Source organism: Macaca nemestrina, chromosome 12 (genome assembly GCF_043159975.1).
Source record: "Macaca nemestrina isolate mMacNem1 chromosome 12, mMacNem.hap1, whole genome shotgun sequence".
Taxonomy (NCBI): Eukaryota; Metazoa; Chordata; class Mammalia; order Primates; family Cercopithecidae; genus Macaca; species Macaca nemestrina.
The window spans coordinates 108,159,771-108,187,312 of NC_092136.1; the positions used below are offsets into that span (position 1 = coordinate 108,159,771).

General features: G+C 39.9%; 1 protein-coding gene across 3 annotated transcripts in view; it reads right to left on the reverse strand.

Annotated features, from left to right (window-relative positions):
• The window catches only part of LOC105493656 (nuclear protein, coactivator of histone transcription), an 85,374-nt gene that overhangs the window by 41,389 nt on the left and 16,443 nt on the right, over window positions 1–27,542 (reverse strand). For all 3 annotated transcript variants that reach the window (XM_071075537.1, XM_011761495.3, XM_011761496.3), the window contains exons 2-12: window positions 18,009–18,127; window positions 14,685–14,745; window positions 12,880–12,952; window positions 11,251–11,291; window positions 10,169–10,390; window positions 9,149–9,230; window positions 7,241–7,328; window positions 6,159–6,250; window positions 5,988–6,075; window positions 1,657–1,753; window positions 924–1,052 (exon numbers count right to left, since the gene is read on the reverse strand). In XM_071075537.1, the coding sequence (XP_070931638.1) occupies window positions 924–1,052; window positions 1,657–1,753; window positions 5,988–6,075; window positions 6,159–6,250; window positions 7,241–7,328; window positions 9,149–9,230; window positions 10,169–10,390; window positions 11,251–11,291; window positions 12,880–12,952; window positions 14,685–14,745; window positions 18,009–18,127 (1,092 nt within the window). The remainder of the gene's footprint in view (window positions 1–923; window positions 1,053–1,656; window positions 1,754–5,987; window positions 6,076–6,158; window positions 6,251–7,240; window positions 7,329–9,148; window positions 9,231–10,168; window positions 10,391–11,250; window positions 11,292–12,879; window positions 12,953–14,684; window positions 14,746–18,008; window positions 18,128–27,542) is intronic.

Below are 27,542 nucleotides of genomic sequence, written 5' to 3' on the forward strand. Positions count from 1 at the left end.
TTCAGGCACCCGCTGTGGGGCTTGGAATATATCCCCCACAGATAAGGGGGGACTACTCTAATTCTGTTAAATGTGACACCTGCTGTTGAGTACAGAGCACATCGGAATCCTTATTGTGGGGAAAACAGTGGAAATTGTATACAGGCCACATAAATTCAGGATAAGTAGTTCCTCAGTGAAGTAGGAAGACTTTCTCAGAAAACAGAATTTCAAGTTTCACTTTGTACAGGGTAGAACACAACCTTCTAGACATAATATATACTGCAAAATCAAAACCCACTATAATTCAGCGTAAGAAGAAATGGAGAATTGGACTTGATTGTTGGCAGAGGAATTAAAGGAGACACGTAGTCTGAGATTCTTGAAGGACAGGATGTGAATGAACATTGGAAGCCATCAGATTTTCTAGTGGTGGGAGCAATGATAACATTTAAAAACAGGTGAGCAGAAAAGATGTGCCTTAATAAAAATAAATGTTACAGACTTTTGAGCAACTGAACAACATTAATACTAAATTGCACATGTCAAGAATAGACTGAATTATAAAGGAATGAGGTTAAGTGTGGTGGCTCACACCTGTAATGCTACCTCTGCTTCTAAAGTGTTGGGAGGATCGTTTGAGGCTGCATGCAGTGAGCTATGATTGTGCCACTGCACTCCAGCCTGGATGACAAGAGGCAGACCTTGTCTCAAGAAACAAAAACACACCAACAAAAAAAGCTTACAGTAAAAGAATGAATACCCTAAATTTTCTTTTTAATAAAACTACTAAAGATTTACAATTGTTTTTAACGGAGAGAAAAATACAAAAATGATTTGTAACAATCTGAACAACTTACTTCCAAATTAGTATTTTCTGCCTTTGAATTTTGAGACGAATATTAAGATTTGGATTGATGATATTAACAAAACCAAATTCTTACCAGATTCTTCTGTTTCAAAAGAACCTTTAACTGCTAGATTAGTTTCATCTGCTAAGACTATACTGGGATTGGATTCCATAGGTTGACTGGAAATACTTTGTGATATATTTTTATTATTCTTTGTTTTACCTGTTAAAAAGGGAATAGGGAAATAATTAAATGACCAAAACAAAAAATAAACATCAATGAATACAGCTTGTGGGGATTAAGCCAATGTTAAACTTTGATTTAGGGTTTTATTAAAAAATGTTGCTTTTAATATCATTTACAAGTACAAAGATTTTTACACCAAATAGGTGTTTCTTAAACTTTAAACCAGTAATTTGCATTTTCTAACGAGTTCTCAGATAATGCTGAGATTGTTGGTTTGGGGGAGTATACTTTGAGAACTACTGCACTAAATCATAAGATTGAGGACAATGGCCAGTTTTTTGTATTCCCTTTGTACCATTCAATTGTGTTCAGTACATCTGTAGAGCGGTCGACATCAACACATTCCCTGTTGGCTGGCAAAAATGCCACAAAAATAAAAAACAAAACTACTCTCCACTTTAATAGCTGAAGTTTCTCAGGTAAAAACAAACAAAACAACAAAAACTCCTTTAACATATCCATATATCTGATGAAATGAAAACAATAACTTTTTTAGATACTCTGGAGAATGCTGATTCACTACAGTTAAGTTACCAAAGAAACTGGAGAAGCCTTTTTTGTCTTGAAATAGTCTCCTTACCATAGTCAAAGAGATCAAAGAGTGCCTGAAATGCTGGGTCTGATTCTGTCTGTTCCAATATGTCCTGTATAGCTTCTTCAGACATGTGAATTTCACTCTGCAAGAAAGGAGTAGGGTGAAGGCATGATTCTAACTGAATTTATATATATTTACATACTATATGTATATATGAGACAAGGTCTCACTCTTTTGCCCAGGCTGGAGAGTAGTGGTACAGTGATATAGTCACTGTAGCTCACTATAACCTGAAATTCCTGGGCTCAACTGATGCTCCTTCCTCAGCCTCTTGAGTAGCTGGGACTACAGGTGCACCATTATGCCCAGCTTATTTTATTTTATTTTATTTTATTTTATTTTTGGTAGAGATGGGGTTGCTAAATTGCCCAGGCTAGTCCTGAACTCTTGGGCTCAAGTGATCTTCTTGCCTCAGCCTCCCAGAGCACTGGGATTATAGACGTGGGCCACTGTGCCCAGTTTGAATAATATGATTTAATACCAGCAAAATAATTAGCAGACACTTGACTATTTTTGACTTTTTATGTAGTAGCATTCCTCCACTCCAAGACAATTTCCAATGATATGCTCATTTAAAACAAATTAAAACAAAACTAGACAGAAGGTGAGGGTTTCCTAATCCTACTTCTTAGAGGTAAGAGCTTTGGTGAATATATTCCTAAACATTAAAATGATATAAAATGAATATATGTATATAAATGGAAATAATATTATACTATAAAGTTTTTTTTTTTTTTTTGAGACACGGTGTCACTTTGTCACCCAAGCTGGAGTGGAATGCAGTGGCGCACAGTTCACTGCAGCCTTGACCTCCCAGGCTCAGGTGATCCTCTCACCTCAGCCTTCTGAGTAGCTGAAACTACACATGTGCCACCACACCCAGCTAGTTTTTGTATTTTTGGTAGAGATGGGGTTTCGCCATGTTGCCCAGGCTGGTCTTGAACTCCTGGGCTCAAGCGATCCGCTCACCTCAGCCTCCCAAACTGCTGGGACTATAGCCATGAGTTACTGTGCCTGGCCCACACTATAAAGTTCTATAATCTACTTTCTTTACATTACTCTATTGTAGACTGCTTTATAGGTCCTTCAATATATATCTATTTTATCCCTTTTATCTGTCTGCTATGGGTTCTTCATGTAAAATGCTTTCCTTGAATGTTGCCAATTCTTATCTATTCAGCTTTAAAACTAACATGCCAAAACCTACCTCAAAAGCCCTGTACCAATGGCAGGGGTGAGCTTGTCAAATACAAGCTAAGCTATGGAATAATGTTGTAGAACCATTTGTATTTTTAGTTCTTTTCTTTTGAGTTAGTCAGATTTCTTGCTGTGAGGGCTCATGACTGACAACAGTGTTTCTGGGGGAGCATGAGAAATAGGGAGTAGATACAGGGTTTAACTCCTTCCTTAATTTTGCACCTTATTATCCTGTTTGTAGCCTCAGCTTTAAGAGTCACTTTCAGACGTCCTGGTGCTACTTCTTGAGCCTTTTGGGATTTCTGTGTTACAAAATTCCCTATACTGTCTTAAAAACTGTTATTTAAATCTTAATTCTTTTTTTTTTTTTTTAGCTTTGAGATGGAGTCTCACTCTGTCGCCTAAGCTGGAGTGCAGTGGCGCGATCTCGTCTCACTGCAACTCCGCCTCCCAGGTTCAAGCAATTCTCTGGCCTCAGCCTTCTGAGTAGCTGGGATTACAGGTGTGTGCCACCACATCTAGCTAATTTTTGGTAGCGGTGGGGTTTCACCATGTTGGCCAGGCTGGTCTCGAACTCCTGAACTCAGGTGATCCACCTGCCTCAGCCTCCCAAACTGCTGGGATTACAGGCGTGAGCCACCGCACCCAGCTAAATCTTAATTCTTAACTTTCTACAAATACAGTATTATGAACAACCAAGAACAGTAGGTTGTGCCTTTACTTTCTTACAATCTTCACAGTATTTAACCAAGTACCCTGATTATGGTAAGCATCTGATGTATTTGTAGAGAAACAATAAGCAAAAAGTTAGAGGATACAAAAACTTAAAACAGAGCATACATATTTGTTTTTTGGTTTTGAGACAGCGTCTTGCTCTGTTGCCCAGGCTGGAGTGTAGTGGTGAAATCACAACTTACTGCAGCCTCAAGCACCCAGGCTCAAGTGATCTTCCCATTTCAGCCTCCCAAGTAGTTGGGACAACAGGTGCATGCAACAACACCTGGCTAATTTTTAAAAAAATTTTTTGTATAGATGAGGTCTCATTATGTTGTCCAGGCTGGTCTTGAACCTCTGGGCTCAAGCATCCTCCTGCCTTGGCCTCTCAAAGTGCTGGGATTAAAGCTATGAGCCACTGTGCCTGGCCCATATTTATTAAATGGTAAGATAAGAGAGGTTTTTAAAAGAAGTACTGGTAGAACTGACAGAGAGAAAAACAATTCAAGGGCTCAATGGCTTTCTCAGAATTCAACTGAAAGAAAACCTGCTCTAATACACTCACATGGGCAGGCCAATAAAAATATTTCCATTGTCCAATGGTCCAAGTAAAAAGATGTCCTAAAATCACAATTGCAGCTGCTCTTCAAAAAGGATATTTGGGTCAGGTGAGGTAGCTCACACCTGTAATCCCAGCACTTTGGGAGGCTGAGGAAGGCAGATCACCTGAGGCCAGGAGTTCAAGACCATCCTGGTCAACATGGTGAAACCTAGTCTCTACTAAAAATACAAAGATTAGCCAAGCGTGGAGGCACATGCCTATAATCCCAGCTACTTGGGAGGCTGAGGCAGGAGAATCATTTGAACTCGGGAGGCAGAGGTTGTAGTGAGCAGAGATTGTGCCACTGCACTCCAGCCTGGGCGACCCAGTGATACTCCATCTCAAAAAACAAAATCAAACAAAACCCAAAAATTATCTGAGCATGGTGGCATGTGCCTGTAGTCCCAGCTACTGAGAAGGCTGAGGTGGGAGTTATCACTTGAGCTCAGGGAGATCAAGGCTACTGTGAGCCATGATTGAGCCACTGCACTCAAGCCTGGGCAACAGAGTGAGACCCCTGTCAAAAAAAAAAGAAAAAAAAAAAAAAAAGAAAAAAGTATATTAAAGGATAGTTGCACATTGACAAATCTTAAAACACAGACTGTTATATTTCTCCCTTACTAGCTCACTCTCCTTTGCATTTACTACCAATGAATAGCAACAGTGACCATTGTCCCCATCTTTCTTCTCTTAGTATTAAGCCTCACAGGCAAACTGTCCTTTGGTTAGCAATCTTTCTTTTTAAAAATGTCTTGTTCATTTTATTGGCTGGGCATGGTGGCTCACGCCTGTAATCCCAGCACTTTGGAAGGCCGAGGTGGGTAGATCACGAGGTCAGGAGATGGAGGCCATCCTGGCTAACACAGTGAAACCTTGTCTCTACTAAAAATACAAAAAATTGGCCAGGCGTGGTGGCGGGTGCCTGTAGCCCAGCTACTCAGGAGGCTGAGGCAGGAGAATGGTGTGAACCCAGGAGGCAGAGCTTGCAGTGAGCTGACACTGTGCCACTGCACTCCAACCTGGGAAACAGAGACTCCGTCTCAAAAAAAAAAAAAGTTTTGTTCATTTTATTTAGTTAACTATTACTTGGATTCATTAGATATCTTTTTTTCTTGTTTTTTTGAGACAAGGTCTCACTCTCTGTCACCCAGGCTGGAGAGCAGTGGTGCGATCTCCGCTCACTGCAACCTCCACCTCCCGGATTCAAGGATTCTCCTGCTTCAGCCACCTGAGCTGCTGGGATAACAAGCACATGTCATGATGCCCATCTAATTTTTGTATTTTTGGTAGAGATGAGATTTCGCCAATGTTGGCCAGGCTGGTCTCGAATTCCTGGCCTTAAGTGATCTGCCCTCCTTGGCCTCCCAAAGTGCTGGGATAACAGGCATTGAGCTACCGTGCCTGGCCCCATTACATATCTTTAATATATCATTTCATTGTTTCTCTAAAGTATTATACAGTTTGTAGCAGTGCAGAAGAAATGTAATTTATATAAACACTGTATTACTGTTTATTACACACAAATACACCCTAACAAATTTTTAAGTATTAAATACTTAGGAATCCATGACTGTGGATGCAATATAGATTCTATTTTAAGTCGTCATCCGATGTGTTTTTCAGGAACAGATTACATTCAATGAATGAAGAAAAGTTTGATCTTACTATTGTAAATCATTTTATCTAATTAGATGGCAAATCATAACATCTTATGTTGGCAATGGTTTTGAAATGAAACCAAAATACCATCAATCTTAACTATAAGTAACACACACGCACACATGCGCACCCCAACCACCCATACCGGAAGTCCTAAGAATTCATCAATTGAAGTCTCTGGCTCCGTAGGGTTGTTATCTGTTTGCTTAGGTACTTGGGCAATATTATTATCACTGTTAACAAAGAAAGAAAAATCTTTATTATAGTTATGCAATTAGGCAAAAACAATTAGGCATTTTAAACATGTATAGCTTACCTAGTTAAAAATTTATTTATGTTTTCTGCTAGCTTTTCTTGAAGAGATTTGTTGCTTAGTATTTTTTCTCGTGCATTTTCAATAACCATTTGCTGGAAAAGAAAGCCACTGTTAGCAAAAGGCCAATAAAGAGTATTCTGCTATTTAATATTTATTAGAAAATAACAAACCGATAAGAGCTGGATGGTTTTAATAAACCTAAATGGAAACTCAGAAGTTGTGGCAGCTCCCTCCATATTAATCCCTGAATATAACACTGTAATTTGCAAATGTTTTCACAGATCTTTCAACAACTCTTTCTTACACACTTCCACACTCATCATCAAACCCCAGTAAATGCCCTATTTTTACAGTGTCGCTCTGTAGCCCAGGCTGGAGTGCAGTGGCACGATCTCAGTTCACTGCAACCTCCACCTCCCAGTTCAAGCAATTCTTGTGCCTCAGCCTCCTGAATAGTAGCTGGGATTATGGGCGTGCGCCATCACACCTAGCTAATTTTTGTATTTTTAGTAGAGATAGTTGGCCAGGCTGGTCTTGAATTCCTGGCCTCAAGAGATCTGCTCCTCTTGGCCTCTCAATACCTCTTATTACAGGTATAAGCCACTACTCATTAGACAGATTTTTTTTTTTTTTTTTTTTGAGACAGGGTCTCACTCTGTCACCCAGGCTTGAGTGTTGTGGAATGATCATGGCTCGCTGCAGCCTCGATCTCCCAGGCTCAAGCAATCCTCCCATCTCAGCCTCCTAAGCAGCAAGGACTACAGACATGTGCTACCACGCCTGGCCAATTTTTGTATTTTTTGTAGAGACAGGGTTTTACCATGTTGCCCAGGTTGGTCTTGAACTCCTGAGCTCAAGCAATCTGCCCGCCTCAGCTTCCCAAAGTGCTGGGATTACAGGCATTTGCCACAGCACCTGGCCGGTATTTTATTAAATGATCCAACAACAACAAAGTATTTATAGATATCTATAAACTTACCCCTGTTTCTTTATTTGATACACATATACATACATTTGTGTATATATCTGTATTTTTTAACTCAGGAATATTTTAAGTTGCAAAGTTTGGCAGAGTCACTTACTTTTTCTACTGCAAATGCGTTTGGATCTTGGAAATTCCGTATTGTTGAATGAGGGCCAGACAAAGTGGTACTTTTTCTCTGAGATTCACTGAAACACATTTTAAAAACTTTTCTTTTAACCACTGTTTAACAGATTTAAAGATAAATACATATACAGACATAAATTTTAAGATCACCATAGCAGAACAGATACGGTTGTCCCTGTATCTGCAGGGGGCTGGTTTCAGGACCCCCAAGGATATCAAAATCCACATGTACTCAAGTCCTACGGTCTGCACTAGGAAGCCCATGTACTCAAAAAGTCAGCACACTGCATCTAGGTAGGTTTTACTACTAAATTTTCAATCTGTGGTTGAAAAAAACTTGAGTATAAATGAACCCATGCAGTTCAAACCCGTGTTGTTCAAGGTCAACTGTATATTCTCTATTTGTGGTAGGAACAAAGGGAAGTACAAAAAGTATTAGTAGTCTTGGATTCAAATAAATGAGTTTGAAGTCTAGCTTTACCACTTACTACCTATGTGGTCTGAAGCACAGCAAGCTCTGACTCTCTAACCCACTTTATAATGACCAACTGCATTACTGGGTTTACTAAAGAATGGAATGAAATAAAGTATATATACTTTATTTAAAAAGTCAAGGTTCCTATAAATGTTAAATATTAATATTGCTCTTTTATGGCTGCGCGTGGTGGCTCACATCTGTAATCCCAGCAATTTGGGAGGCCAAGGTGGGAAGATCACTTGAAGCCAGGAGTTTGAGACTAGCCTGGGCAACAAAATGAGACCCCTATCTCTACAAAAAATAAAAAAATTAGCTGGGTGTGGTGGCATGTGCCTGTGGTGCTGGCTACTGGGGAGGCTAAGGTGGGAGGATCTTCTGAGCCCACAAGTTCGAGGCTGCAATGAGTTATGATTGCACCACTATACTCCAGCGTGGCCAGGAGAGCAAGGCCCTATCTCTAAAATTAAATAAATCGATATTACTGTTTATTATTTTATATGGTGAAGTGAGAAAGGCTCCAATAAAGGAGGCTGAGGTCAGTCTTGAATGAAAGACAACCAAAAGTAAAAACTCTAACAAAAATACCCAGGGCTTGGCAGCTAAGAAACTAGAAGAAACATTTTAAAACTACTATTTCTTTTTAAAAATATTCTTCAAACAAAGACACACAGAGTAAGTAAGACAGAAAAACATTTTTCTCAAAGATTGTGCCTGGAAAAATTCCATCAATTGATCTTAGGACTTTAAATGTGTGTGCAGCATAGAACATAATGGTATTATTTACATTCGGTTAAAAAACATGGACTTCAAAAAACCTGGGATAACATCATTTGTAAGATATACCATTATTTTATATACCAATACAGAATAAACATATTTTCCATGAAACAGTGATATGCCATTAATTGAGAGATGCAACCCAATTTCAGGCGGGTTAGAATGTGAAGAAAGACAAAATTTTGGAATAGTTCTAATAACAGATCAGAACATAACCTGGTCTTATTATTCACAATGTAAATCTCCTGATGTAATTTTTTTTTTTTAACGGATACAGGTAACTTGTCTCTTTTTTTTTTTTTTTTTTTTTTTTTTTTTGAGACGGAGTCTCGCTCTGTCGCCCAGGCTGGAGTGCAGTGGCGCGATATCGGCTCACTGCAAGCTCCACCTCCCGGGTTCACGCCATTCTCCCGCCTCAGCCTCCGAGTAGCTGGGACTACAGGCGCCCGCCACCACGCCCGGCTAGTTTTTTGTATTTTTAGTAGAGACGGGGTTTCATCATGTTAGCCAGGATGGTCTCGATCTCCTGACCTCGTGATCCACCCGCCTCAGCCTCCCAAAGTGCTGGGATTACAGGCTTGAGCCACCGCGCCCGGCCCCAACTTGTCTCTTTTAAAAAGCATTTACCTTTTGCGTCTACCGGGAGACATTAAACTGGCATGTGCTTTCTTTTCCTGAGCACCAGAAATGACGTTTAAAGCTTCTCCAGCTGTATTTCAAGAAAACATAACAGTAAGCCAAAGAAATGGAATAATTTTCTAAACTTGTAATGGGATAAAAAGCTTTAAATAGTGATTATTATTTTATATTAAATTCAATTAACAAGTACTGAGTGCCTACCATGTATAAAGCACGGTAAATGATATTAAGATCAATAAAATATAGTCTTTATGCCTTAAGGTTTTACAATAAAATCCAAAGTACAGTATAGTCTCAACAAAAAATAATATGGTAGAATGGAAAAAGTCTAAGAAGTATAAACTAAGCATTCTGGGTATAGAAAAGGATTTGGAAAAGGTGAAAATGGGGGAGATCTTGATGGCAATAAATTTTAGCTGCACAGAAAGATAATTGGTTTGTGAACTGAGACTGCTAACTCCTGAATTCTAATCCCAACTCTGTTATTAACTAGCTTCTTATCGCTTACTATCATGTGTTTTCAAAAGTTTCAAGTATGCAACAAATAAGATATACCACACGCTCTCTAAGGATATTCCTAACTCTAAGGTTCAGCCAGGCATATGTAGGATTTCTAACATGTAAAGATACAGGAGAAGTGGAAAGGCATTCCTCATTCCAGGAGGACAGACTGACATCAACAAAGGCAAGGAGGTAGAAAATATAATGTACATTCCATTTAAAATAAAATGCAACAAGGTCCTTTTCTCTCAATGCCAAAAATGGAGAATTAGAGAGTTCAAGGTGGACTTCAGTTAGAGTAGAAATAGGAAGAATCCTAGATTAAAATGCCTTAAAGATTTTATATGCTTATAGCAAATCTAGAAGTCTGTTCCACTTTTAGTCTCTCTCATCTTTTTTTTGGGGGGCGGTCCATATTTTTACACTGAGTATAAAGACATTAGTATATTATCTCATTCATACGATTTCATTAACAACAAAATTTAAGAGAACAAAATGTAAACTTACTGGTTACAGTATCTTGTGACTGTGAATGGTTGACCACTACAAAATATGACCTTGATGGATCTGAAATTTGGCCACTTGGTCGAGCAACTTGTGTACCTGTGGAAGAAGTGGTAAACTGTCCTGAAAGGTAAGGTAAAGTGAGCAACTCTGCACTGGCTGGAACTGTTTGAGATGCAAGCTTTCTCTGCCGTTTGATTTCTGCAATTCCAGTTCTTGTTCGGGCTGAAACATATAAGCATTTAAAAAACAAATTCAATGTCAGGGTAGTTTGGGAATTATAAGAAGTCAATATGATGCATCCTATTATATAACATGTTACATCAACAGATTGAAGAATGACCCCTAAATATATCAACTAAATTTATGTGACTTTCAGAAGAAACTAAAATGAATACACTCAAGCTTTATAAATCCAAGATTGTATTTGTTCTGCAATAATTCATATTGATAATATCCCCATGAATTAATAAATCTAAACTCATGAGAATTAAAACATTCTACATGAGTCTATGTGAAATGTAGGGAGTATTTACAAAATATTTTTATGATAAATGAAAATATTAACATAACTGTACATAAAAAATGGTGGTTTGGCCAGGTGCGGTGGCTCACGCCTGTAATCCCAGCACTGTGGGAGGCTGAGGCAGACAGATCATGAGGTCAGGAGATTGAGACCATCCTGGCTAACATGGCAAAATACAAAAAAAAAATTACAAAAATAAAAAAAATATAAAAATACAAAAAATAATTATTAAAAATAAACAAAAAATTAGCTGGGTGTGGTGGCACATGCTTGTAGTCCCAGCTACTTGGGAGGCTGAGGCAGGAGAATCACTTGAACCCAGGAGGTGGAGGTTGCGGTGAGCTGAGATCGTGTCATGGCACTCCAGCCTGGGCAACAGAGCGAGACACCACTTCAAAAAACAAAAACAGAAACAAAAACAAACAAACAAAACACCACAAAGAAAAACAGTAGTTTAAGCAAAATATACACTTAGCACATGTGTATAATGAATTAAAATGTTCATCTGACAGTGTAAGTTTGAAGTAATTGTGAACATTGTTTAAAGTTGGATACCAACCTCTCTGACTGCCAGCAAACCTTGGGGAACTTTGCATGCTCCTAACAAAGAAAACAAAGTAGTTATCCATCAAAAAATTTTTGTTGCCGACATCCACTATGATTTAGTTACAGTCAGACCAGAAGTTAGTTATGAGGTAAAAAGCAAAAAATCTCTCTCAGACAAAAAAGACAAACACATTTTTTGGGTAAGCAACTCTGATTTGCTTTAGGACAAAAATAGTGGCATGTAGACACACTCACAACACACATAATTTTAATTAACAAGTTTCTATCCAACGTAATATGCGTTAGAGTGCCTTGACATTACATTAAGAATGCAATCTGGGCTGGGTACGGTGGTTCATGCCTGTAATCCCAGCACGCTGGGGGGCTGAGGTGAGAGGATCACTCGAGGCTGAGAGTTCATGACCAGCCTGAGCAACATAGCAAGACTGTCTCTATGAAACGAAATAAAAATTAGCCAGGTGGCATGCGCCCGTAGTCCTAGGTACTTGGGAGGCTGAGGTGGGAGAAACTTTTGAGCTGAGGCGTTCAAGGCTATGAGAGCTATGATCACACCACTGCACTCCAGCTTAGGTAACAGAGCGAGACCCTACCTCTTGAAAAAATAAAAAGAATATAATTTAACTTTAGAAACTCTGCATATTACATTTTTAAGTAAGAATATACAAAGTATACATTTTTTATTATCTTTCACAATTACAGAGATGCCTTCCCATAGAGAAATTCTGATTTTCCATGACTCCATATATAAATACTTCGGAATCCCCAAGTTAATGTCAGAGGACATCCAGCTTTTATTAAATTTATGGCTATGAAATTATTTTATTGAACCCCTAAAGAAGATGCAAACAAACATGGAAAAATTCACAGTACAAGTTAATTATTTTAGTATGAATCAGAGTGGCCCATCCCTTTATTCGATAAAGTCACAGACACCGTGCCATTATCATAAAAAATATGTCAAGTAAGTCTCCAACAAGATCCATAAAACTCGAGTCAGGAAAGAGAAATATAAAGATAAGACTACGAAGTAAAATGTGTCCAGAGTTAAGTAGAAAGCATTTGGAGCCATTTTAGCAGTTTAAGCAGAGAAAGAAAATGAAACCCATGCTGAAGTTAGGTGGGGTAGTCACTTATATCTCTGAAAGAAAGGTTAAGAGACTATGGTTTTCATAACAAATTCTATTGTCAAATAGGAGATTTTCATAAAATTGATACCAGAAGATTTCAGAATTAGCATTATTCTTCAAGCTTATTTCAAGTTAAGAAATCAAGTGGGCATGGGTTCAATGCATCAATTCTGTGAATATGTAATAAAGAGACAGCTGCCTAAGGGAATTCACGGTGATTTGTATTCTAACAATATATCTGCCTCTAAATTGCTATGGAAACTTGGAAATGTCATTAAACTACTACATAGCTTAGTTTTCTAAGTATTTTATTAAAAATATGCTATTTATTTTAAATTATGTCAGTCAGTAGCCTCCACAGTACCAGCAACCTCTAGAGTAATTTCAAAACTGCATAAGTGTTACATAAGTATACTGTGTAGGTCTCAAGAAGATTTAAACCCAAAGTGTATTTGAATTCCAAAATCATTAGGCACATTCTAATAGCTTATTACCTGATCTGAGAAAGTGTATGGTCCAATTTCTTCCATAAAGATGACATTATTGCTGGGACATTATTTGATGTTTCTAAATCACAGGAGGAAAAAGTTCTTAATAAACCCAGCTGAAGAAATTTCATCATTCATTTTGAACAAAGACACACAAAAAAACCTTGTCTCTCGATTATTGACAGTATGTTGGAAAATGAGAAATCAATCTACTTTGTAAAATAGCTTGCAAAGCTATAATAAGGTTGCTTTCTCTTCTAAAGTCACTGAGTATCAGATACAATATGAGTAGAAAAGGACATCTGTAAAATCTCTGAGCATTTTTTGGCCAATAATTTTACACCTTCATTTTATTAAAAAAGGGAAAAACACTTTTTCTGGTCTTTGTTCTATCTGATATCATATGACATATGAAAGTGAATTTAAAAAATTTGTCTTATAATAATTATCATAAAGGTTATGCAAATTCTTTGTAAGTGTGGAAATTTAATCCTCAATTTTCTCATATTTAAAAATGGCTTTAAACAATCTCTCTCACTGGGTTATTCTAAAAAGTAAATGAGAGGCTGGGCATGATGGCTCACGCCTGTAATACCAGCACTTTGGGAGGTCAAGGTGGGCAGATGATGAGGTCAGGAGTTCGAGACCAGCCTGGCCAACACAGTGAAACCCTGTCTCTCCTAAAATCACAAAAATTAGCTAGGCATGGTGGTGTGCGCCTATAGTCCCAGCTACTCGGGAGACTGAGACAGGAGAATTGCTCGAACGCAGGAGAAGAAGGTTGTGGTGAGCCGAGATTGCGCCACTGCACTCCAGCTTGGGCAACAGAGAGATACCCCCGTCTCAAAAAAACAAACAAAAACCACAAAATATTAAATGATGAAAAAAACCATATGAAAGCACATAGCACAATGCTTATACACAGTGACAACGTCAAAAGTCAAGCTTCTTTTTATGTTATCTTATGCAAATTGTTTAATGCTAATTGTTTTGTTAATATTATAAGCTATTGAAAATAATCAATATTAGAGAATAAGTAGTCAAAACTTTTTCTCTAAAACATTCTTAATTAAGGCAAGTAGAATTTTATATGCTGCTAAGTATAAGCCAGTTTATGACTGGCTTCTATGTTCAGACTTAGACTACATAGAATTAAAATTAAAATGTCAGTTTAAAACTTTTTAACACATAGTGATGTCTGTTTATCAGTATAGATAACATAGAGGTAAGAGTTTTATTTTATATATTTTTTAAAGGTAATTTTTGGGTTATTTTTGCTAATATAAAGATTGTTGCAATTTATGTATCACTCAATATAAACACAAACAAATGACCGGGGGCAGTGGCTCATACCTGTAATCCCAACACTCTGGGAGGCCGAGGTGGTGGATCACCTGAGGTCAGGAGTTTGAGACCAACCTGACCAACATGGAGAAACCCCACCTCTACTAAAAATATAAAATTAGCCGGGCATGGTGGTGCAGGCCTGTAATCTCAGCTATTTGGGAGGCTGATGGAGGAGAATAGCTTGAATCCAGGAGCTGGAGGTTGCAGTGAGCCGAGATCATGCCATTGCACTCCAGCCTGAACAAGAGTGAAACTCCGTCTCAAAAACAAAAAAAACAAAAACAAACAAACAAAAAACAAAACCCACAAACAAATTAGATGTGTCCCAGAAAAATTTATGTCATCACAACGGAGACAAGTTTTCTCAAGGCTTTTATGAGATACCTTTAAAAATTATTTTTAACTAAATCAAGCAGATAAATATTGTACACATCAGCAAAAAAACTCCAAATCAGAACTCTTACCTTTTGTTTTCATAGCTACATACTCATTTAAAATTGTTGTCAAGTTTTTTCCAAATAAGGACTGAAAAGAAAAAGATCAAATATTACCAAAAGTGTATAATACTACCAATAATTTCTCACAAGAAAAGATTCCACCATTCAAGTTAATAAAAGATCTAACTGCAGAGTAGCTGATGAGTAAAGGGTAAAGAAGCAGGTAATCGAAAATGAAAATAGCCACTGACATTAGGGTTTGCATCCAAGCTTCTAAAGAATCTTGCCCGTTTGACTAGGACATTATAGCTACTTGGGTATTACTGCTTCTAGACCCTCTCAGCAGACAGCTACACATACACGTACAAATGCATATACACAAGCATTTGTATTTCTGCATCTATCTGTATATATATTAAAATAACCACAGTGTCATACTAATATCTCAGATTATAACCCAACACCACTGGTTTCATTATTATGCTTATTTATATCTTCTTTCTCACACAGTGAGGAATTTGGCTCCCACTATCTACAATTTGTTATTTGTTCTGAACTGTTAATTTAGAAGAAATTAGAAGCATTTATTTAATATTCATCCATGTTATTGTGTGAATAGCATGTTGCTTTTTATTGCTGAGTAGTAGTATTGCTTTGTTATGAACACATCAGAGTCTGTCACTTTTTGAAAGACATCTTGGTTGTCACTAGTTTTTAATTTTTTTTTTTTTTTTTTTTTTTTTAGAGACAGGGTCTTGCTCTGACACACAGGCTAGAGTACAATGGCTGCTCACAGCTCACTATAGCCTCGAACTCCTGGCTTCAAGCCATGTTCCTGCCTCAGCCTTCCAAAGTGCTGGGATTAAAGGTGTGAGCCATCACGCCTAGCCTGTTTTCAGTTTTTTTTTTTTTTGAGATGGAGTCTTGCTCTGTTGCTCAGGCTGGAGTGCAATGGCACAGTCTCGGCTCACCACAACCTCCGTCTCCCAGGTTCAAGTGATTCTCCTGCCTCAGCCTCCTGAGTAGCTGGGACTACAGGCACGCACCATCATACCTGGCTAAGTTTTGTATTTTTAGTAGAGATGGGGTTTCACTATGTTGGCCAGGATGGTCTCGAACTCTTGACCTCGCTATCTGCTTGCCTTGGCCTCCCAAAGTGCTGGGATTACAGGTGTGAGCCACCACACTTGGCCTGTTTTCAGTTTTTAGGCACTATTAGCAAACACCAGTGTCTAGGTTTTTGTGTGAACACAAGTTTTTCAACTGATTTGGGTAATGTGAGTGTTGGTTCACATGGGGAATGCAAACTGTTTTCAAAAGCAACTGTATGATTTTTAATTCTTACCAGTAACAAACAAGAGTTCCTGCTGCTCTGCATATTTGTGGTCAAGGACTTGCCAGTTTTTAAACCTGTTTTCTTATATTAGCCATTCTAATAGATATTCGTATCTCAGTGGGGTATTAATTTGCATTTTCCTAGTGACTAATGATTTGGAAGATTTTTTCATACGCTTATTGCCATTTGTATATTTTCTTTGGTAAAAGTATCTTCAGATCTCTTATCCACTTAAAAAAATTGTTTGGTTTTTGTTGTTAAGTTTTAAGAGTTCTATACATATGTTCTGGGTATAAACCCTTTTTCAGACATGTAAGATACAAATTTGCACCCAACCTTTTTTTTTTTTTTTTTTGAGACAGGGTTTTACTCTGTCATCCAGGCTAAATTGCAGCGGTGCAATTGTGGCTCACTGCAGCCTTCACCTCCCGGGCTCAAGTGATCCTCCAGCCTCATCCTCCCAAGCAGCTGGGACTAAGTGCACCACCACACCTGGCTAATTTTTAAAAATTGTTTTCTAGTGATGAAGTCTCACTATGCTGCCCAGGCTGGTATAGAACTCCTGAATTCAAGCAATCCTCTTGCCTGGGCCTCCCAAAGTGCTGGGATTACAGGCATGAGCCATTGTGTCTGGCCCAGCCCATTTCTTTTAACATGCCTCTTGTAGAGCAAGTTTTTAATTTTTTATAAATTGGGCTAAGTTTTGCCTTTATAGCCCATGCTTTTGGTGTCATATAAAAAACTCATTGTCAAATCCAACTTTGCACAATTTTTTTCTTATGTTTTCATTTAGAAGTCTTAGAGTCTTGTGTTTTACATTCTGAACCATTTTATGGTTAATTTTTGCATAAGGTATGAGGTATTTGTAGAGGTTCTTCTTCTACATATGGATGTCTGAGTGTTCCAGCAACATTTGTTGATAAGACCATCCTTTCTGCAATGAATTGCCTTTAAGCCTTTGTCAAAATCAGATGTATGGGTCTCTATATGGACTTTGTATTTGGTTCCACTGATCTACGTGCCTAAACTATCAAAAATGTCCCTTAATCTTGATTATCATATTTTTTAGTAAGTTTTGGAATCTGGTAATGTGAGTCCTCCAAATTGTTCTTTTTCAGAAACTCTTTAGGCTATTCTAGTTTCTTTTCCATTTAACATTTAGAATTCAGCTCCGTGTTACCTATAAAAATGCTTGCAGGCATTTTGACTGTAAAAAATCTATAATTAAATTGGGGGGAATAACACCTTAACAATATTGAGTCTCTCAATCTGTGCACACCGTACAATTCTCCTTTTATTCAGGCCTTAGATTTCAGGCAATTTGGAGCATTTGGATTTCACACATATTTTGTTAGATTATCTCTAAGCATTTTGTTTGTTGCTATTATAAATGTGTACTTTCAAAAATTTTTCAAATTTCAATTGTTCACTGCAGGCATGCAGAATACAATGGATTTGTGTATACTCTGTATTCTATGACCTTGCTTAACTTTAGTTTTGCGTCATTTTCAGTTTCCTAAGCAGACACTGATGTTATCTGTGATAGTCTTCAAGGAGCCATGTTTAAAATAAAATAGTAAACACCATGTGAAATAATGTAGTTCTGGAAGGTATCCACTACGTGCCAAATGATGGTTTGTTGGTCTAGTGATATTTAACAAAAGAAATGACAATAATAAATCAAAATATCTGTTTTGTATTTGTCTGAAAGGAGCAGCCAGATACAGGTCAGGAAGGGAAAAAAAAAAAGGCTTGGAGACAGCAGCAGCGAAACTAATCATAAACGAGGGTGTCATTTTGAAACTAATTCTCAGAGTCAAAGTTGTAATTCATTTAATAGTTTTGGCATAAATTTGTAAACAGAACAGCTGGTCGTCTTTGGGTCTTACCAGTCATGCATGAATATAAACCATTAAATTTCTGCCAATTTCAGTATTTTTTCTGATAAGCTGATTTTATGACTATGTAGTCTCTTGTGTTGATGAAGTATTTCCCTTAAGGAATAAATAACTCACCAGTAAGCAGGCTGGAATAAACCCTTCATCTGTACAGTGTTCTGCATATTCTTTTAAATCTGAACTTTCCAAAATAAAAGTCTGGCAGGTAGAAATGAGGTTTTCTTGCTGTAAGTAACCTAAATAAAAAATAAAAGTTTAAGTACTTACATTGAATTCTGTACTTTTGGTTAAAACTGCTATTGAAAATGCTATAGCATGTACTGATATCGCAATTTAAACCTTAGGTGGAATGCTCTAGTGTTTGGCAGCCTTGAACAGAAACACCAGGTTGTGCTGCAATACAAAGTATAATTCATAGAACAGATGGCCCTTTCACAGGAAACAATTCTAGCTAAATTAGTAAAATAAAGTGTTTAACCAAGTATAATTATTTCACAGTACTTACAGGAGGACCAATAAATTAATGATAAATAAGTATGTTCCTCTACTGCGTAACTTCCATAATGACCAGGTCAATTGATGGTATAAATTCACTTACTGGGTTATCAGAAAACTATGTTCTCACAACAATGCTGTGTATTTGTATACTTCACTTATTTGCCAAACGATTTATAAAAAGAATGAACAGCCGGGCGCAGTGGCTCACGCCTGTAATCCCAGCACTTTGGGAGGCCTAGACGGGCAGATCACAAGGTCAGGAGATCGAGACCATCCTGGCTAACACGGTGAAACCCCGTCTCTACTAAAAATACAAAAAAAAAAAATAATAATAATAATAATAATAATTAGCCGGGCGTCTGTAGTCCCAGCTACATGGGAGGCTGAGGCAGGAGAATGGCGTGAACCTGGGGGGCGGAGCTTGCAGTGAACCAACATTGCGCCACTGCACTCCAGCCTGGGCAACAGAGTGAGATTCCGTCTCAAAAAAAAAAAAAAAAAAAAAAAAAAAGAATGAACAGAAGACCTACTCTGCATGAAAAGTGAGACAGGAACTCCCTTAATTCTTAATTTATGCCTTTTGGGAATCAAAGCATTACCAATTCCAAGAAGAACCTTAACTTTAACTAGTGAAGGAAGGCTAAGGCAGAGTGGGTCAACTGCTTGGCTGAACTAAAGCATGTCCCAATGCACACACAGACCCCCTTGGCAAACCATGGGATATTTATTTGCTCCCAGTAGTTAAGGAAATCATCATCCAATCATAGAATACCAACTCTTCACAGAATATAGACTGCATAAAATTAGTTCAGCAAACTCACTAGACAAACAGCAACATCTAAGACAACAACAAACACGGAAGAAGAAAAATCTAACTCCAAGAGTTGTCGCATTATATTATTTAAAACATCCAATTTTTTCACAAAATATTATGATACACAGAGAAATAAGAAAGTATGGCTCATACAGAGTCAAAAAACCAAAAGTCTGCCCAGAGAAATCCAGACATTAGACTTGAGACTATAAATGAGCTATTTTTAAATAAGTTGGAAAAGCTACAGGAATCCATGTCTAGAAAATTATGAGAATAATCTCTCACCAAATAGAAAATATGAATAAAGAAATAATACAGTTGATAAGAGCAGGAGACAAACTCCCAAGCAGACAGGGGTAGGGTACCCGGTGAAACCTGACAACCTTCAAGCCAAAGACAGCCTGAAGCCTGAAAACTGGACTGCCAGTTCTGTGTAGAGTCCATGACCAGAATGCGAACTTCCTCGATGCCTTTTAGCCAATCAAATGGTGCTTTTTCCAGGTTCACCTATGGAGCAATCAGCCTGCACTCTCCCATTCTGAGCCCATAAAAACCTCAGACTCAGCCACACATGGGGACTACCCGCCTTTGGAATCCCCTCTCACATGGAGGTCTACTCATGTCGGGTCCTCTCTCGTGTCGAGAGCTGTTGCCTTGCTCTCTCTCCATTGTCCACATAATCTCATTCTTCTTACACGCAGGACAAGATCCCAGAACCTGCTGAACGGTGGGTATGAAAGGAACTCTAACACTGTATAGCCCTCCAGTCCTCTGCTGGCACTGGGCAGCTACCCGATAGAAAGCAGCAGTGGGGCTGGGCCAGCCCAGGAACCGCAGACTGAAGCAGGGTAGGGGGATGGAACGAGCTGTAACACAAACAAGCTGAAACATGCGTTCCCCTGCCACCTCCGTTTGCCATGCTGTGGGCGGGGGGAAGGAGAGAGAGTTGTAATGGTCCTTGGGGACTCCCTGGGCAACAGCTGGGGCTCTGTGGTTGTTGGTATCTCCAAGTTTTTGGGTCCCGCTATGTCACCCTCATCCAGATGCCGGCTCCCAAGGTAGAAGACAATCATGGCACAATTGGACCAGTTGTGGGCTGAATGCAGAGCTGCAGTGGGCATGGAATCCGGGCCAGAAGCAGTCTGCTGGGTCGAGTGGGCAGAGGGCCCAGCAGTGAGCCTAGAGGTGAGTGAGGCCCAGACAGGTGTGCCACAGGACACGGAGATGCTTCCAGCACAGTGGCAATGAATGAATCCTGTGTCATTTCTGGAGGCTTGTCTGGGATCTGTGGAAGGGTAAGAGTGGACCTCTTACACTTTCATTTCTGAGGCTTCTTGCCTTCACATTTTTTTTCCAAAAATGGATGAAGCACTGGACCTCTGTCAGCCAGTTAAGAGCGAATGGCACAGTTGCAAAGGACAGGCTTGCTGGGGAAGACTTTGCCAAGCCTCTGCCATCACCCTCAGGTACTGGGAATGTTGGCTTTGTTTCAATCCAGTCTGCCTTCACAGAGGTCTAGCCATTGCATAGGGTCAGAATAAGGTCCTCCGGCAACTGAAGGCATCTGGCTGAGGCTACACCTCAGTGTTACCTGAAGGCTCCTGGACTGGCCTCAATCCCCATGAGCCCGTTCGGGTGTCAGTCAAGACCTCCAGTCTTTCCTATAGCATTTTCTTTCTCTCTTTCCTGGCTCCTATCTCGTCTTCATATACAACATTAAGGGTGTTGTTGCAAACCACAGTGACAATATTACTGAGTGGAATGAGCATTTTGCTTAGTCATCAGCAGTGTAATTCAGAACAACTTGGTTTTTGTCTGTTCTTAGAAGAAGGATGTAATGATTGAGAGTTTTCTTTCCCCTGTTGAAGGAACCCATTTGCATGGGGCAAGAGGCTATTTCCCTCAGGCAACTTCCCTTCCCTGCATTTAAGTTGTTCCCGCCCTCCCCTCCCCCGCCCCAACCTTGTCAGGAGTCAGCATAGTCCTGTGACTACAGGGAGCTTTGCTGTGTAAGGGACTGATTTTTTTTCCCTCTTGGGAGGCAACTTATTAGGCCAGTCCTCCCTTCCTTTCTTAGTATGACTGTTAGGGATGTCTCAGGAAAGCCTTTAACCTGATGTTTTTCGCAACCCCTTAGTTATAGTTGAGGTGACCTTTTGTTTATCCATGACTTTTAAATCATGCCTGGAAGCTCAACTCCTCTGCTAGGCAGGGCTATTTTAGCTGGTATGGGACCCACCATCCTTATGGCTCCAGGACAGACTCTTTGTCTCACCTTAGTGCAGACTGATATTAATTAACCCAGAAGTCTGGGCAACTCAAAGGAAAATTGGTGCAGCCATAATTGCCATACTGGTCTGGGTCCACCTTAAGGATCCCACCTTCTCTAACCAGAGACAATATCCCCTAAAACCAGAAGTTAGGAAAGGGCTAGAAGCCATCACTGATAACTCAAGGATGCAGGGCTTCCTTATACCCTGCAACGGCTCTTGTAATACTCTAATATTGGATTTACAAAAACGCAATAAAGGAAGGAGACTGGTCCAAGACCTCTGCCTCATTAATGAGGATGTGGTTCCAATCCATATGGTGGTTCCCAATCCCTATACCCTAACTCAAATACTTGGGAGAACTAAATGGTTCACAGTCCTGAACCTAAAGGACATCTTTTTTCTGCATACCATTACACCCCAACTGCCAGTATTTGTTTGCATTCAAGGATCCATCCAACCAGACTACATAGCTAATCTGGATGGTGTTACCACAGAGATTCTAAGACAGCCCCCAGCTGTTTGGGCAGGTGTTGTCAAAAGATCTGAGTTCCTTTATCCTCAGGTTTACAATATGTAGATGATGATATTCTCCTTTGCACTCCAATTAAGGAAGTCTCAGGACGAGCGTAAGGCTTGTCTTAATTTTCTGGCTAACAGAGGATATAAGGTCTCAAAATCTAAGGCTCAGCTCTATCAGACTTCAGTGAAGTACCTAGGTCTAGTCTTGTCAGAGGGGACCAGCGAACTATGTGAAGAAAGGATTAAGTCCATCTCCTCTTTTCCTCTCCCCAAAACCCTCAAGTAACTGAGAGGATTCTTGGGGATTACAGGACTATGGATACCCAGGTATGGTGAAATAGTTTGTCCCTTATATCACACAATAAAGGAGACTCAGGTGACTAAGACTCACTCCCTAATTTGGGAACCAGAGGCTAAAAGGACCTTTGACCAACTGAAACAAGCCTTGCTTGAGGCACCAGCCCTTAGTCTTCCCATAGGGAAGACATTCAATCTTTACGTATCAGAAAGGAAGAGAATGGCCCAGGGAGTTCCAACTCAGGCCCAAGATCCAGCCCAGAAACCTGTAGGTTACCTAAGCAAGGAGCTTAATTTGGTAGCTAAAGGATGGCCAGTCTGCCTCCGGACAGTCACAGCACTAACCTTGTCAGTACCAGAGGCCACTAAGGTAACCATGGGGTACAACGTAACCATTTATACCCCACATAATATGGCAGGACTGCTGTCTTCTAAGGGGAGGCTCTGGGTAGAGGACAATCGTCTCCTCAAATATTAAGCAGTGCTATTAGAGAGATCTGCAGCCCAGTTAAGAACCTGTCCCTCCCTAAACCCAGCAACTTTCCTCCCAGAGAAAGCTGGGGAGCTTGAACATGACTGCGAACAGATTGTAAGGGGAAACCTATGTGGCCAGAGAGGACCTCGAAGAAACTCCCTTAGAGAACCCAGACTGGATTCTCTTCACAGATGGAAGTTCTTTTGTGGAATAAGGGATCGATAAAGCAGGATATGCAACAGTCACCCTAAATGATATTATTGACAGCATGCCTCTCTCCTCAGACACAAGTGATCAACTAGCTGAGGTAACTGCCCTCACAAGGGTGAATTAAGCAAACGGAAAGCAGTTAACATTTATACTCATTCTGCGTATACTTTCCTAGTCCTCCCTGCCCATGCCACTATCTGGAAAGAAAGGGACTTCCTCACAGCTAATAGGTCTCTCATACCACCAGGAAATTAAGAGATCATTATCCTCGGTTTTCCTTCCATGGGAAGTGGTAATAATACATTGTAAAGGCCACTAAAAGCGAACAGATGAAATAGCTGAGGAACTAAGTTGGCAGACTGAGCAGCTAAATTGACAGCAAGAGGGCCCCAGATTTCTGATCCACTTGAGGCCCCTCTGATCTGGGAGGGCTCCAAGAGAAATAAAACCTCAATATTCTCCTGCAGAAATAGAATGGGCCACCTCTCAGGGACACACCTTTTGGCCTTCGGGATGGCTAAAATCAGAGGACAGCAAACTTTATATACCAGCTACCGGCCAGGTAGTTCTTAAAAGTTCTTAAAATCCTTCAGCAAGCCCTCCACCTAGGTAAGCATAAAACCTATCAATTGGCCCAAATGTTTTCAGGTAAAAATCTGCTAAAAATGGTCAAACTGGTCACTAATGCTTGTGAGACTTGCCTTAGAAGTATTAGAAATACTTGTTAGTATTAGAAGTAATCCCCTCAAGCAACATCTTCTCCCTTCCGGAACCCAAATAATGGGAGGTTACCCAGGGGAAGACTGGCAGACAGATTTCACCTCATGTGGAAGACAAGAGGCATCCAATACCTCCTAGTGTGGGTAGATATCTTCACTAACTGAGTAGAAGCATTTCCATGTTGGACAGAGAAAGCTTCTGAGGTGATAAAAGTACTAATTAATGATGTAATTCCTTGCTTTAGACTTCCTAAACACCTCCAGAGTAATAATGGCCCTTCCGTCAAGGCAGCTGTCACCCAGGGGGTCTCAAAGGCAGTAGGCATACAATACTATCTTCATTGTGCTTGGAGACCACAATCTTCAGGAAAGGTAGAAAAGACAAATGACATTATCAAAAGGTACCACAGAAAACTGTCTTGAGAGAGACTCATCTGCCCTGGATTACCCTTCTTCCCATAGCCCTACTACATGTTAGAAACACCCCTACAAAGCTGGGTTTAATTCCCTTCGAAATGATATACAGATGACCTTTTCTCACCAATGATTTCTTGCTAGACCAAGAAACCTCTGATTAGATTACATGTATAACATCTTTGGCCCACTTCCAATAGGAACTGAAACAACTGTCAGAAGCCCAATTCTGGGAACTAGGGCCATCTCTATTCAACCCAGGGGGCACAGTACTGGGTAAAGGCACTTCCTATCCTCTCTCCCTCTCTAGGTCCGCACTGGGAGAGACCTTACACCATACTCCTTTCTACTCCTACGCCAGTAAATGTCACCGGAAAAGATTCTTAGATTCATTATATATATATTCATTATATATACACATCTATATGTATCTTAGATTCATATACGTATATATACACACATATATATTCATTATATATTCATTATATGAATATATGTGTGTATATATACGTATATATGTGTGTGTATATATACATTAGATTCATTATATATATTCATTATATGAGTAAAGGCCTAGGAAAACTGACGGAATTACCTCTGTTGACCCGGAACAGTACCCGAAGTACCACTGTGAAAAAAATCAGAGACCTCAAGCTAAATATGACAAAAGGTTAAGTGTCATTAACCTATCATGGACATCCTCTTTATAGTCTCTCCTATGCTTGCTCTTCTCACCCTAGTTCTGTTCCCCACAAGGCATCTTTGCCAAGGATCCCTTAATCCTGAACTCCCAAGGGATTATATACTCCCCTAAAAAGTTATTTTTCTTCTAAAGTTTAACTGCCCCCATACAAGATTTAATTTCTTTCACCAGGGTGAAACAGCCCTTGCCATAACATTGTTTCAGCATGTTTAGTCTATTTTGCTCCTTATTTCTGTTATTTTGGGACTACATTTCTCTCTTCCAGCTCCTTTTTGTATAATATACTATTTGGTCCATATATATTTAACCTCCTTGTAAAATTTGTTTCTTCTCAATTAGAGATCATCAAACTCCATATGGTCGTGCCAATGGAGCCTCAGACGATGGCTCCCTTTTACTAGGAACTCTTAGATAGGCCTCTGAGAGAGATCGGACTGCCATTTTTGCAAAACGGCACCTCTGTCAACAGAAAGCAGCAATTGTGGTCATTGTCCTTATCCTAATGGCAGTTAGACATATTCTTCAGAGGGAGGATTGATAGCAGCAAGAGACAAATTCCCAGGCAGACAGGGGCAGGTACATGGTGAAACCCAAAACTCAAGTCAAAGACAGCCTGAAACCTGAAAACTGGATGCCAGTTCCAGGCAGAGTCCACAACTAGAATGAGAACTTCCTTGATGCCTAAGGCCAATCCAATTATGCTTTTTCCAGGCCTGACCATAGACCATTCAACATGCACTCCCACATTCTGAGCCCATAAAAATGCCAGACTCAGCCACATGTGGGGGCTACCTACCTCTGGGCCCCCTATCACACAGAGGGTTATCCACTTTGGGTCCCCTCTCATGTTGAGAGCTGTTCTGTTGCTCAACAAAAACCGTTTTCCACTTTGCTCAGTCTCTCATGTCTGTGTAACCTCACTCTTCTTGGACGTGGGACAAGACCCCGGAACCTGCCGGTGGGAAAGGGGCTGTAACATTGTAGCGCTCACTGCCTTTGCCAGGACTGGACAGCCGCCCCACATGACAGGAAGCAGTGGCAGGGTCAAGCAGGCCCAGGAGCCACAAGCCAGAGCAGGGCAGTGGGACTGAACGAGCTATAACACAAATGAGCTGAAACACAGCCCCCTATCATTCGCTGCCTTGTGGATGGCACGAAGGAGACAGAGTTGTAACAGTCCTTTGATCTGAGGAATGGAAATAAATCCAGAATGATGAAAAGTGAACAGAGCCTCAGAAACCTAAGGGACACCATCAAGTGTACCAACATAAGCATAATGGAAATCCTAGAACGATAGAAATGCCAGAAAGAATATTTGAAGAATTTCCAAAAATGTGCAAATTTGAGAAAAAACTTAATCTACACATGAAGGTAGCTCCACAGTCTCCAAGTAGGATAAACTAAGTGATCCATACCTAGACCATAATAAAACTAAAAATATGAAGACAAACAAAATCGTGAAAGCAGCGAGAAACAACTCAACACATAACAAGGGTTTCTAAGACTTACAGCTGATTTCTCATCAGAAACCAGTAGTAGTGAGATGATATTCAAAGACCTGATGTTTACTTTGATTGTTGAAGATAAAAGATAAAAAACTGATAGCAAAAAAAGGTCAACCAAGAATTTTTTTTTCTTTTTGAGACAGGGTCTCTGTTGCCCAGGCTGAAGAGCAGTGGCACCATTATAGCTCACTGTAGCTTTGAATGCTGGGGCTCAAGCGATACTCCCACCTCAGTCTCCCAGGTAGCTGGGATAACAGGAACTCACAACTATGCCTGGCTAATTAAGAGAAAAAAATTTTTAATAGAGATGGTGTCTCACTGTATGTTGCCTAGGTAGGTCTTGAACTCCTAGCCTCAAGCAATCCTCCCAACTTGGCCCCCACAAAGTGCTAGGATTACAGGAGTAAGCCACCACATCCAGCCTCAAGGAAGAATTCTATATCTAGCAAGACTCCAAATTAAAACTTAAAAATTATATGTTATCAGATAAACAACTAAAAGAATTAGTTGCTAGCAGATTTTCCCTGTAAGAAATACTAAAGGGGGACTCCTTCAGGCTAAAATGAGATGATATTGGAGAGTAATTTGATAACAACATAATATAAAGCAGTATAGGCTAGGTGCAGTGGCTCATGCCTGTAATCCCAGCACTTTGGGAAGTTCAGGCGGGTGGATCACTTGAGGCCAGGAGTTTGAGGCCAACATAGCAAAATCCCATCTCTACTAAAAATACAAAAAAATTAGCCAGGCGTGGTGGGACTCGCCTGTAATCTCAGCTACTTGGGAAGCTGAGTCATGAGAACCTCTTGAACTGGGGAGGCAGAGGCTGCAGTGAGGCGAGATCATGCCACTGCATTCCAGCCTGGGCGACAGAGCGAGACTGTCTCAAAAATAAATACATCCATAAATAAATAAAAATAAAAGAGTATAAGCATTTGTTGTATGTAAACTTCTTCCCCATCTCTGCTTAAAAAGATAACTGTACACAACAATATGGGCATACAATGTATGAAGGTGTAATTTATATGACCTTAAAAACATGATCCGGCCGGGCGCGGTGGCTCAAGCCTGTAATCCCAGCACTTTGGGAGGCCGAGACGGGTGGATCACGAGGTCAGGAGATCGAGACCATCCTGGTGAACATGGTGAAACCCTGTCTCTACTAAAAAATACAAAAAACTAGCCGGGCGAGGTGGCGGCGCCTGTAGTCCCAGCTACCCGGGA